At 39.2% G+C, this 12,526-nt stretch overlaps 1 protein-coding gene and 1 pseudogene across 1 annotated transcript; one reads left to right on the top strand and one right to left on the bottom strand.

The window, feature by feature from the left end:
- Positions 1–1,152: 1,152 nt before the first annotated feature.
- LOC104732854 (uncharacterized) lies at positions 1,153–4,173 on the top strand. The gene is made up of 9 exons (XM_087479052.1): positions 1,153–1,503; positions 1,585–1,888; positions 1,974–2,198; positions 2,298–2,545; positions 2,641–2,867; positions 2,987–3,112; positions 3,223–3,408; positions 3,504–3,641; positions 3,737–4,173. The coding sequence occupies exons 1-9, from the start codon at positions 1,362–1,364 to the stop codon at positions 4,043–4,045; spliced, it is 1,905 nt and encodes a 634-aa protein (XP_087335178.1). The 5' UTR covers positions 1,153–1,361; the 3' UTR covers positions 4,046–4,173.
- Positions 4,174–4,872: 699 nt separating this feature from the next.
- Positions 4,873–9,831, bottom strand: LOC147933379 (uncharacterized; annotated as a pseudogene).
- Positions 9,832–12,526: the final 2,695 nt, after the last annotated feature.

Below are 12,526 nucleotides of genomic sequence, written 5' to 3'. Positions count from 1 at the left end.
GTCATTTCTAAATCACATCCCCTCAAAATTGAATCATTTATGAAAAAAAATCTAGGAAAAACATAACCTTGGAGGAAATAAAGATGAATATATTTGATGAAGTTCACATTTGTTTTGGTTTGAATAAAAGAATGAGTTTGAATCGATTTTAGTATAAAGATTAGAGAAGAATCAAAAAATGTAAAAGATCAGTGTGGATTTTTAAAGGTACCAACTTGCATTTTGTTGTATAACATTCAAAAGTTTTGGGAAAAAGTTCAAAAATTTTAGGAGAAAACACTTAAAAGTAAGTTTGTTGAGAATGAAAGGATAAGTTTGTACAAAAATTTCATTTTGATGAATCTTGGATAAATTATGTAGGTATCAGTTCATAGGATCCAAATCGAAATTGATTTTAATGTAAGTAAACAAAAATCAAGTTGAAGAATTAATGGAGTTTATTAAAATATATATTTAGTTATATGGACACATCTTGATGTACTCAATAATTAATTTTACTTTTAAGTTTTTCGAGAATAAAACCAAATAAATTAAAATCATAAAAACACAAATCTTGATTAAAAAAATTAAAATTAAAATAAAGATATTTTTAGGATGGTAAACAAATTAAAATCAAATGGAATTACGAGTGCTAATTTTCTACCTTACCTTCTAGATTCTAAGTGTGATAAAGGACACAAATCTTTTTTTTTTTTTTTTTGACAACAAATCTCCTAAGTGAAAAAGTAAAGAGACATGATCATCCTAAATTAAGTGAAATTATATTAAAGAAAATTAACACAACCTGATCTTCTAGAGTTTTTTTTTTAGGATGGTAAATATAGATATATAAGTAACAACAATATTGTATATAGTGAAAAAAATGATGCAACCGTCCTAAAATAATTATAGTATGTATATTTTTTCTCAAATATCTGCAAATTGTTGCCCTTTCCTTGAAGAATATCTTCATATTTGTCAAGATTTGAGTTACACTAAAATTTTTGTAGGATAAGACAACCGAATTAATTTCTTCAAGCTGCCGGTTCTGCCCTAATAACCGACCCCGAACCGAAGCCCGTAAATCTCGGTTCGGTTCGGATTGGTAATTTCGGTTCGGTTTTTATCCCAGGGAAAACCAAACCTAATGTTGAAAACGACGTCATATCGTATGTACACATTATCATCACTCACGTCGACAAATCGGCATGACTCAACAACGGCAGAGTTACCATCTCTCACCGGTGAACAAGGGTTTAGGGTTTTAAACACCTTTGATTCACTCTCTCTCTCTCCCTCTCTCTATTCTCATTTTCAATTTCAGAATCGAATACACAAATGCAAAGCTTCGTATACCCTTAAAGTGGAATCTGTCAGCTGCAATGTCTCAGTCACTGGTGCGAGCAATCTCAGCTCGGAAGAATCAATTCACTCGTGGGCTTTACCATAGATGTGTCTCTTCTCAGCAATTTCATTCCCGAGATCAGATCATTGCTCCCAATTGCTTCAATCTTTCATCTTTAGGTATATCAATTCTCATATCTTTCAATGTCTGCTTATGTGACAAATCTCAAATCTCAAATCTTTCACTTGTTTCTCCTTCAGGGTTCAGTTCAATTGCTAGACATGGAATTCATCAGAATAGTTATAGGCTTTGTGGTAGTTTGATCACAGACTTGAATCCTGCTTTCTTAGTTCGACCCACAAATGGGTTTGCCTCGGTTTCAATTCTTGGTTCTGATGAATCAAATGTTGATGATGGTGATGCTCCCTTTGAGAAACTTGTTGATATGAAACCAAAGGTTGTTTACAAGAAACCAATTGATTTCACCAAATTTGATGTGAATCTGCTACCTACTGTGATGCTTATGGGACGGCCAAATGTTGGGAAGTCTGCCTTGTATAACCGGTTAGTTTCAAGATTAGTTTTTTTTTAAAAAGTTTTGGGGTTATTACGTTGTAATGGATTTAAAGCTAATTGTGTTGTTGTTCAGATTGATTCGGAGGAGGGAAGCTCTGGTTTACAACACTCCAGATGATCATGTTACAAGGGATATAAGAGAAGGGGTTGCTAAATTAGGTGATTTGAGGTTCAATGTGTTGGACTCTGCTGGTATAGAGACTGAGGTTTCTTCGGGTACTATTCTTGGTAGAACCACAGCAATGACGGCTAATGTGCTCGCAAGGACTCAGTTTGCGGTTCTTATTATCGACGTTAGGTGATATTTTGATCCCTAGTTAGTAGTTACGACAAACTAATTTGATGTTAGTGTTTTTTTCTTCCTTATAAAGCATTGTTCTTGTTCATGTTTTTGTAGGGCTGGGTTGCATCCATTAGATTTAGAGGTTGGGAAATGGTTAAGAAAGCATGCTCCACAGATTAAGCCTATAGTCGTTATGAATAAATCTGAATCAATTGGCTCTCTTGATGAAGTTGCTTCAGAGGCCCTTGCATTAGGTTTTGGCGAGCCTATTGCTATTTCAGCTGAGACTGGACTTGGTATGACCACACTTTATGAAGTTCTCCGTCCTTTACTAGAGGATTACATGGTTGAAAGGCTAAACGGTAATAAAACCAATCTATACCTGTATCAAGACAATCATACCAGAAGCTGCTTCCTTGATTTATCTCTTTACTGAACCTCAACAGTCTTATATTAGATATGTGCAGTCAAGACGATGTTCTGAGCGATGAGAATCTCTCTGATGAAATCGATGAGTCCAAGTTGCCATTGCAGTTAGCTATTGTGGGTAAGCCTAATGTTGGGAAGTCCACACTTCTTAATGCATTACTGGAAGAAGAGCGTGTGTTGGTGGGTCCAGAAGCTGGTCTCACTAGAGATGCTGTGAGAGTTCAGTTTGAGTTTCAGGGTAGGACAGTTTATCTGGTAAGTTTAGAATTCTGTTTTGTTTTTTCTAATTCTCTGACACCAGCTATGGTTCACTTAATGTTAAACATAAAAAGCTGAACCAGCGTTTCATATGTTTATGCCGGTTATTTGTTAAGGTTGATACTGCTGGCTGGTTGGAGAGAACAGAGCGAGACAAAGGACCAGCATCTTTGAGTATCATGCAATCGAGAAAAAGTCTTATGCGAGCACATGTTATCGCTTTAGTTCTCGATGCAGAAGAGGTTTGTATACACACATTACTCTAGTGATTCATGTTTTTTTGCACAACTGTGAAAACAGAGAAAGGAAATAAAGAGTTGCTCACCTTATGTTTTGTATTTGCAATCATTAGATCATAAAAGCTAGATGTAGTATGACACATTCAGAAGTAGTTATAGCTAGACGTGCTGTAGAAGAAGGACGTGGTCTAGTCGTCATTGTTAACAAAATGGATCGTCTAAGAGGGAAAGAGAACTCTGAGATGTACAAGAAGATCAAAGAAGCTGTTCCCATTGAAATACAGACAGTTATTCCTCAGGTAATATAGTAAAAATAGCAACTTTTGTTAATTCTTGTTTCTTCTTTTGTCATTCTTTGGGTTCCGGGTGATGGAAACATGATATTTGGTTGCAGATAACTGGAATACCAGTTGTGTTTATCTCTGCATTAGAGGGAAGAGGACGTATGGAAGTGATGAAAGAAGTCACTGACACGTACAAGAGATGGTGTTCAAGACTTTCCACAGGCCGCCTCAATCGCTGGTTGCGTAAGGTTTGTACTGTAAATGAATCAGACTATAGTAATATATACAATAAATGTGACATAATCATTACTTGCTTAATCATTTGTTCTGTGTGTTGAGTTAGGTTATGAGCCGACATTCTTGGAAAGACACAGCTTCGCAGCCAAAGATCAAGTTTTTTACTCAAGTGAAAGCTCGACCACCGACTTTTGTAGCGTTTGTGAGCGGTAAAACACAGTTATTGGAAAGCGACATAAGGTTCCTGACTAGATCATTGAAGGAAGACTTTGATTTAGGAGGGACTCCTATCCGAATCATACAGCGTGTTATTCCTCGTGGACCATCTGGTACAGGTGGTGGTGGAAGCGGAAACCGCTCGAGTGGTCGAGTAGTGCAAAGAACCACCTCAGACAAACGGACTGTCTCAGCCTAGAACCTATTAGAAGTGAAGCAGTTTCTTTTAATCTTTTATGTTCTGTTCCCTAGTTATGTGCTCTGTTTTGTACGATCATCAAGCCACATTAAAAAAAAAAAGTACATGAAGTTAGCCGATTAAAGCCATGTTTTATAGCTTCCCACTATTACAACATAAAACAAGCAATATTATATAACAGATCATTCATAGGAAACGTATTCGTAGATTCATACAATATATAAAATCATCATGATTAATCAAAAACTCATACATAGTTTACTTCTTATCACGCAGATCCTTGATATAGTCTTCGTAAGCTTTATTGGGAATACGAGCATCCATCCAAGAAACGTTCATCACCTTCGCTTGTGAGCCCAAGTTCATCAACGAGACTAGATTCGCTAAGGTTCCAATGGCTCCAATCATGGCTAAGACTTTAGTTGCGATATCGTAAAACAATCTCCAGTTCTCACCTTTATTACCTTTGTCCTCGTTGTTGTTCATACTGGTATGATCGCGCAAAGATCTAACTTCTTCTACTCTTTTGCTTTCTTTTGTTTGGTGTGTGCCGTGTGCGTATGTGTTTGTGTGTCCAAAGCGATAGGTTCATGAGAGATTTTTAGGGTTGCTAATGTGAGGCCGACAATTAAGACAATTTGCTATATACTACTATTTTAGTGGTGGTATCTTTTAAAGTATATCTCGATTTTAAAGGAAATAATATAATTTGTTTTGAAAATAATATTAAATTATATTCAAAAGAAAAATAACGTTTTTACAATTAGTGCATCAAATTATAGAACATTTGAGCTTATGGGTTTTGAAGAAAAATAAAAGTAAGGAAATTATGTTTGCCGGAGGTGAAGCCACTGTTGGAAAGCCTCAGCATAACGGCGATCACCCAGAAGACCAATAGCGAGCAACTGATCACGGACTTGCTTATCAATCTAGTCGAAAATGTTGACAGTAGTGTGCGAGACTTCACCATGACGACGACCATTGCGTTTGCGCCAAACACTATAAATGACCGCCTGAAAGACGTACCTTATGAGAAAACCGCCAACCTTGTTGAGCTGCGGGTTGGAGATGAAGGTTAGAACTGAGGACCAATCCGTCGTATAACTTGTGCGTAGAAGCCCCTTTGCCAGCTCCAACCACACCAGGGAAACAAAAGGGCAACTGAAAAATAGATGATCTCGACTCTCCATATCAGAATGGCATAGACTACAAGTCCCCGCAAGCCAACCGTTCCACGCAACCATACGCAAACCTGTCGAAAGGCGATCAAGGACCGCTAACTAGGTACAAAACAAGAACTTTGGGGTATCATGAGTAAACCAAATGCCTCGATGCCAGGAGACCGTAGTAGACGTCGTTCGCACATGGTTCCAAGTGTCTTTAGTTGAGAATCTCTGTTTGAAAACATCATTTCTCCCGCGCCACAGTAATTGATCGGGTTTCGTCTGCCGGCGCTGCCATTGCGAGTGAAGGGCATTCTCTATCAGTGTTAACTGATCCGACCGATGACGACGTTGTCTGCGATTGGTCCAAGCCGCTGCTAGAGAACTGTGACGGCCAATCCCCAAGTCAATGACGCCTCTGTCACCAACAATGTCGATAAGTGGACCCATATCTGACCAATTGTCGAACCAAAAAGAGGTATGCTCCCCATTCCCAACCTCAACTTTGCAGAAAGATTTGGCTAGCTCCCTCTATTTAAGCAATTTTTTCCAAATCCAAGAGCCCAAAGTTGTTGTACTCTTAACTGACCAGAACGAAGTTCGCCGCAAGAGATTAGCTGAAGACCAGTTTACCCACAAAGAATTACCATTCGACACTAGGCGCCAAATCAACCTCAAACAACTCACCAAGTTTGCTTCTTGCAACGATCGTAACCCAAGCCCACCCTCTGCTTTAGGTTTACAGACAACATCCCAAGTCACCTTTGCCTTTCTGGCATTCATCTCATGCCCCGAACAAAGAAAAGCTGAACATAGGGATTCAATCTCATTAATACACGCTCTTGGTAAACGGAAATCCCCCATCCAAAAACTACAGACACTCCATAGAACAGAGGATATCAAGTTAAACCGACCAGCATAAGTCAGATGGCAAGCAGTCCAGGAACCAATACGTTTACGAATTTGTTCCAATAACGGTGAACGGTCCGCCATAGTAAGCCTCCTAGTGACCAGAGGGAGACCGAGATAACGAACCGGGAGGCACCTGCTGTAAATGGCAATTGCATATCATGGGGAGTGGAAACTTCACCAGCCATATAAATGGTGGATTTTTGCAAACTTATTGTGAGCCCTGACATCTTTGCAAACTGATCGAAAACAGTCAATATACCCTCAACAGAACGCTGCTTCCCATCAGAGAGGACCATAATGTCATCTACAAAACTTAAATGAGTAAGTCCCAAATTCTGACATCTCGGGTGATAACCAAACATACGATCCCCCGCTGCCCTGTCCAAGAGTTTAGAGAGGACGTCCATGCACATGACGAATAAGTAAGGGGATAAAGCACACCCTTGACGAAGGCCTCGCGAGCTCCGGAAATACCCTGCAAGTTCACCATTGACCTGAACCGAGAAAGAAGCCGTAGACACACACAACATGACCCAGTGAATGAACAAAGGGGGAAATTGCATTGCAGAAAAAATCTTGGACAGGAAAGACCATTGAACCGAATCAAATGCTTTGGAGATATCAATCTTAATGGCACAGCGGCCAGAGATAGAGGGCTTGTGATAATCTTTGACTAGTTCTGTGGCTAGCAATACATTCTCAATGAGGAGCCGATCTTGAACAAATGCTGACTGGTTGCTAGAGATGAACTTCGGTAGGAGTCTCTTAAGACGGTTAGCAATGATCTTCGATATAACCTTGTAAATCACGTTACAAAAAGATATAGGGCGATAGTCTTTCATCTCCATTGCAGAAGTCGACTTAGGGATAAGGGCTAGTATTGTAGCATTGACTCCTTTAGGCAAGAACCCCTTTGCAAAGAAGGATTGAACAGCCAAAACGAACTCACTTCCCAGGTTGCTTTAAAAAATTCGGAGGTGAACCCATCAGGACCCGGAGATTTATCACTCGGCATTGAGAATAGGACGTGTTTAATTTCATCCCCCGAAACCACTCGAGTTAGAGCTTGCTGATCAACATGAGTACATCGGTAAGATAACAACTGCTCCAACACTTCCACCGTGACACCCTCGAAACCTGCAGGAATCGCCTGTAAGAATTCCCTGAAATGACGTTCCGCCTCTGTTTTGATATCAGTATCGTTTGTGACAATTCGACTATCCAGACAGTGGACCTCTTTGATGCTATTTATTGCTTCCCTAGCCTTAGCCGCACGGTGAAATGTTTTATTGTTTCTGTCACCCACCTGCAACAAATGAAGTTTCGACTTCTGCCTTAAATACTTTTCCTCAAGAGTTGCCAAGAAATCCCATCGCTTAAAAGCTTTGTTCTCCTCCTCCATCAACTGCACAGAAGGATTGTCCAAATTTGCCTGTTGTTTCTGACATAACTCTTGGAAAGCCACCGCCGTTCTACGAACCAAATTCCCCATGCGTTCTCGCGCCAAAGACCGCAGAGCTGGTTTTAGGCCTTTAAGTTTTTTGAAAAAGCGAAACAGAGAAGATGTGGATAAGAACAGAGGTTCTGTTCTCTGCCAAAACTCGGTCACCAATGGCTTAAATTCCTCCATTTCTGTTAAAAGATTGACAAACTTGAAAGGACGACGACGTGGAGTTGGAGTGACATCGCCTTGAACCATAATACGACAACTCAAATGATCATAACAGCCACCAGCAGCAAAGACACTATAAGACTGCGGATAGGACCTCCCCCAAGCATCATTCATTAACACACGATCAAGCTTCTTTAGGATAAGATCATTTTCCCTCTTATTGCACCAAGTGTAGAGAGGGCCATGAGACACCATATCCGAAAGAGAACAACAGTTGACAACAGCTTGAAAATCTCGCATTCCCCCTGTAACTACCGGGTTATCATCCACTCTCGAATGTTCCTCCATGTCAAGAGTTTCATTATAATCCCCCATAAGGATCCAAGGGTTATTCTGCAGAAGAGGCAAAGTAGAGTGATCCTTTATCTCCCGCCAAAGCTCCTTTCTTGCCTCCACTGTGTGCAAAGCATAAACAAAGGAACAAAAAAACGGCTCCTGATCCTCTAAATGCACAGAACAAGTGATCAACTACTCACTCTTATACACTGGATCCAAACGTACATTTCCCTTCCACATTACCCAAATACGCCCTCTGCGATTATGTTCATAGTTAGATATAAACGACCAAGCAGGAAATAGACGACTCATCAGCCGCTGAGCCTTCAATTCCCTAACCCGAGTCTCAAGTAGACAACCAAACTGAAACTGATTACTCTCCACCCATCATTTTATAATGGAATGCTTTGAAGTTTTATTGAGTCCGCGAACATTCCAAAAAAAACATGACATTAAGATTGGGAGGAGGACATCCTACTCTGATTAGGAGCAAGAGGGTTGGACACTGTCTTATGAGCTGTTTTTGAACTCCGCGGCAAGTAAGGCCGTGAAGGGATATCTTCCTTCAGACCCCGTACCTGAGAGCCAACAGTGGTGTTACGAATCGTAACATTCTGATTTGCCAGAGCATTCTGCAGAATTGGAGCAGGCGGTGGATCTACCCCAGCTTCTTCCTCCTCGTGAGATACTTCTTCAGCTCCCAAAACAGAGTAAGAATTTGCAGACAAACCCCAACAGACTTCGACAGATCAACAACTAAGACCCGACTTGGGTGTTTGCCAACCATCTTCTTCATGCTCCACAACTGCAGGGGCGACAACATCATTATTCTCAGTCCTTGGGATAGCCAGGGTCGCATCCACAACCACCGAGGGAACTGTAACTGAAGGCGTAGCTACATTTGTGACTGGCGGTAGTGGGGAGTTCTGAACCAACTGCTCACTAACTAGTGAATCCCCTGGGGATAAACAAGTAGACAGCAGGTGGCCCCATTTCTTACAGCGTGAGCACCGCGGAGGTAATCTAGGGTAACTGTAGCCTATAACAGTACTCAGTTCTCCTTCCTCCTCTCCCATAACTTCATACTGAGTGGGTAATTCCTTCGTCAAATCCGCATCAACCATAATCTTAGCTTCAGTAAAGCTAACACACGCCTCTGTGTCAGGGTGCAACCGAACAGGTTTGCCTACTGCACTTGCTAAAAATTCTAACCCCTTATCCGTGAACATTGTGGGAGGGATGTTCTTTAGGGTAACCCACAATGGCATAGATCGCATAGCTGGTTGAGCTTCTTCTGTGAACGGAGTCCACTTTGAAACTATCATCAGGAGGTCAGTAATATTCCACATACCGTGGTTAAGAACTCTGTGTCGCATACCCTCATTCCTAATACGGAACTTGACAGTGGACTCATTCACCGCGAACACATCGATTAAGGACGTCCGATCCCCTAACCGCCAGATCTTGTTCACTATCATATGAATTTTCCCCACATGGGGAGCCTTGGCATCGAGAAAATTACCCATCACAAAATCCTCCCAAAGAGGCTTTGCACCAACAAACACCTCCCGAGGAACAACCACCCTCTCCTTACCATCAACTTCTGAAATTTCAAACTTCTGCTGAGCAAACGCACGCTTTTGAGCCACCTGAAGGAATGAATGTTTAACTGGCTGATTCTCCTTCGCAGGTTGAGCGGACGAAGAAACTTCAATAGAACCATCACCCTTACCCTTATCACGACTGAGCCACTTGTGAACCATCCGTGGAACATACAGGGACTACCGCCTTCTGCATATTCTCCACCGGAGCCTCCGACTGCCCCCCATCCACCGCAGTACGGCTTGGAGAAGCCGCCGGCGACACCATGCGTGACCAGAAAGTAAGAAAACCTTAATCACCCTGTTTTTCGTCCTTGCCACGTCAGCCCTTTTAATTATGAACTGAAATAATATAATTTGACATGCAAAATAAAAAGGAAATATAAAGTAATAAATAATCACCATTGGATGTTGTCAAAAAACAGAAAATAATAATCACCATTGGAGGTGTTCTTATTATACCCCAATTTAATTTGGGCTATATATGTTAAAATGTGGATATTAATTGTGCCATACCTGAAATTTTGGATAATTTTGTCATATAGAACTGGTTTTTGTTATCCTTTAAATATTACAAAAATTTTAACTTCTACTCTTTATAAAAAAAAAGAAATAAAATAAAATAAAAAAACAAGAAACATATCTTCTATATATTGGAGTATTTTGTATCTTTGGAAATTGGAATGATATAAGGCTCTAGAATTAATTATTATGATTTCTTGTTAAATTTAAAACATCTCCTTGAGATTGGAACTCGTCCACCACAAGTTAATTAGAGAAGAAAGACACAAAAAAATAAACTTTGGAAAACCAAAAGATACATCTTAACCTCGAAGACATGACATCATGAAAAGAGTTGACTCCGTCTTGATTTTGTAATAAGCTATGGTGCGACCTTTCTCGAGCTGTTTTCCTTGAACGATCAGTCTCTGCTGGTCCACTAGTGGGCCCCCTCTTTCCATGCATTTTTTTTTGTTACGGTCAGACGAGATAACAATTGTAATCTCTTTGTCATGACTCATGAGTCTCTTCTCTTAATCTTTATCACAATAGGGTTTCTAAAACATTATTTGGTTTGGGTTTCACGGATTTACTTTGTAAACGGACTTTGACGGTACATAATAATTGGTCTGCAACATAAATATCTTCATACCTCCGATAATATCAAATCCTTGGTTAATAATTTTTTTAACAAATTGTATTTACTATACTATGAATGAATAAAAGATGTTTTTAATTTGTTTTATGTTTTGGATTTCCTATTAATAGATAAAGATTTTGTTTTTGTCAACCATTAGAATACAATCCATTAACTAAATTCTTACGCATAAAAAGTGGGAATCGATCTCTGATGTGATGGTGTCTTATATATTAAAAACTTACCATTGACCATTGTATTAATGTAGGTGCAGGTCTTGACGATAGAATAATAAAAATGCTATGATCAAAGTCATCAAAGATAATAGTGGTTTTTATTTATACCGATCCATAACACGATATACACGTGAAATACCTTTCACATGCAACGTTTTATATTATTTAGCCAGTCACATAACATAGTCGGAAATATTGAATCCACATATATTTTCAGAGATTATTCATTTCTTATACTTGTGAAGTTCTTCGAAGTACTTTTGAGGGTTGTTTTCGAAATCTTTCCTGACAATATGACCATCCTTCCCAGGAGCCTTCATCATCTTTTCTTCCGATGCCTTCTCTCCTGAGCCCGAGCTCATCCACGAGATTAGACCAGCAACGGCTCCAATGGCTCCAACGACGCCGATGACTTTGGTTGCGGTATTAAATGTCGAATCCTCGTCTTTCTTATCCTTTCTCTCGTTGCTGCCTGTTCATTTTGTTAATGACAAAAAAAAAAAACAAAAGATTCATGTGATTTATATAGTAGCAAGTTGCAACTTGGAAATGTGAGTCAATATATGTAGGATTGATTACAAGGAAAGACAATATACGAGTCTGTGTAACTTACTTTAGTGGGACTTGTATAATATGCTAATAGTAAAAGTCTACGATAAGTAAGTGAAAACAAAGACGTCTATGGTCAACTACTTCAATGGGAATTTACAATTTAAAGCATTTGTTCCATCGTTATTTCCAAAAAGAATTAGCTTTTACTGGTGGTAATGAATTAACATGTTGTTTAACTAAATATTTTGTGTTGCTCTTTAGACTATAGCCTTTCGAACAATTAAGAACAAGATTATATATGACAATTTTATAACTTTTCTTATAAAAATACTTCCTCTCTGAATACAAGAAAAACATAGGCTAATTGATATTCAATTCATTGATAAAGTCTTGTTACAAACAGTCAAGTCTATCGATAAAGTATATATATAGTTCGTTCGTACATATGTACTATAAAGTATAAACGTAATAAAAAGTTACAACTTAACTAGCGTAATTTAACCGATTCTAATTTTCATGGGTTCATGTCATATTCCCCAGCCAATGACCGAGTTATTGAAAGAAAAAAGTAGTCTTGTAACAGTACGTAGATATTTGACACTTCATGTTCGAATTATTAATTCCACATGCTCAAAACATTCATTTCTTACGCAATTGTAGCCTTTGTAATTATGTTAAAATGGTAAAAAAATCTATCTCTCCCATCCCCGTCCACGTTTCATCCCATCCCCGTCCACGTTTCATGCTCGGGCATAACTCCTTACTTCTACGTCGCTTCTTATTAAATCATGGGGTTGTATTGTATTTCATAATCAACTGACCATAAATCTGTAAAACTACCAAAAAATTTGGGCAATTCTGTAAATATAAAAAGATTTGGGGTAATTTGGTAAACACAACGATACAAGGTAGAACGTATAAGGCCATCCGC

The sequence above is a fragment of the Camelina sativa genome, chromosome 12, assembly GCF_030686135.1.
Source record: "Camelina sativa cultivar CO46 ecotype springtype chromosome 12, ASM3068613v1".
Classification (NCBI taxonomy): Eukaryota; Viridiplantae; Streptophyta; class Magnoliopsida; order Brassicales; family Brassicaceae; genus Camelina; species Camelina sativa.
The sequence above is the reverse complement of the archived record's forward strand: the minus strand, read 5'-3'. Positions and strand labels throughout refer to the sequence as shown.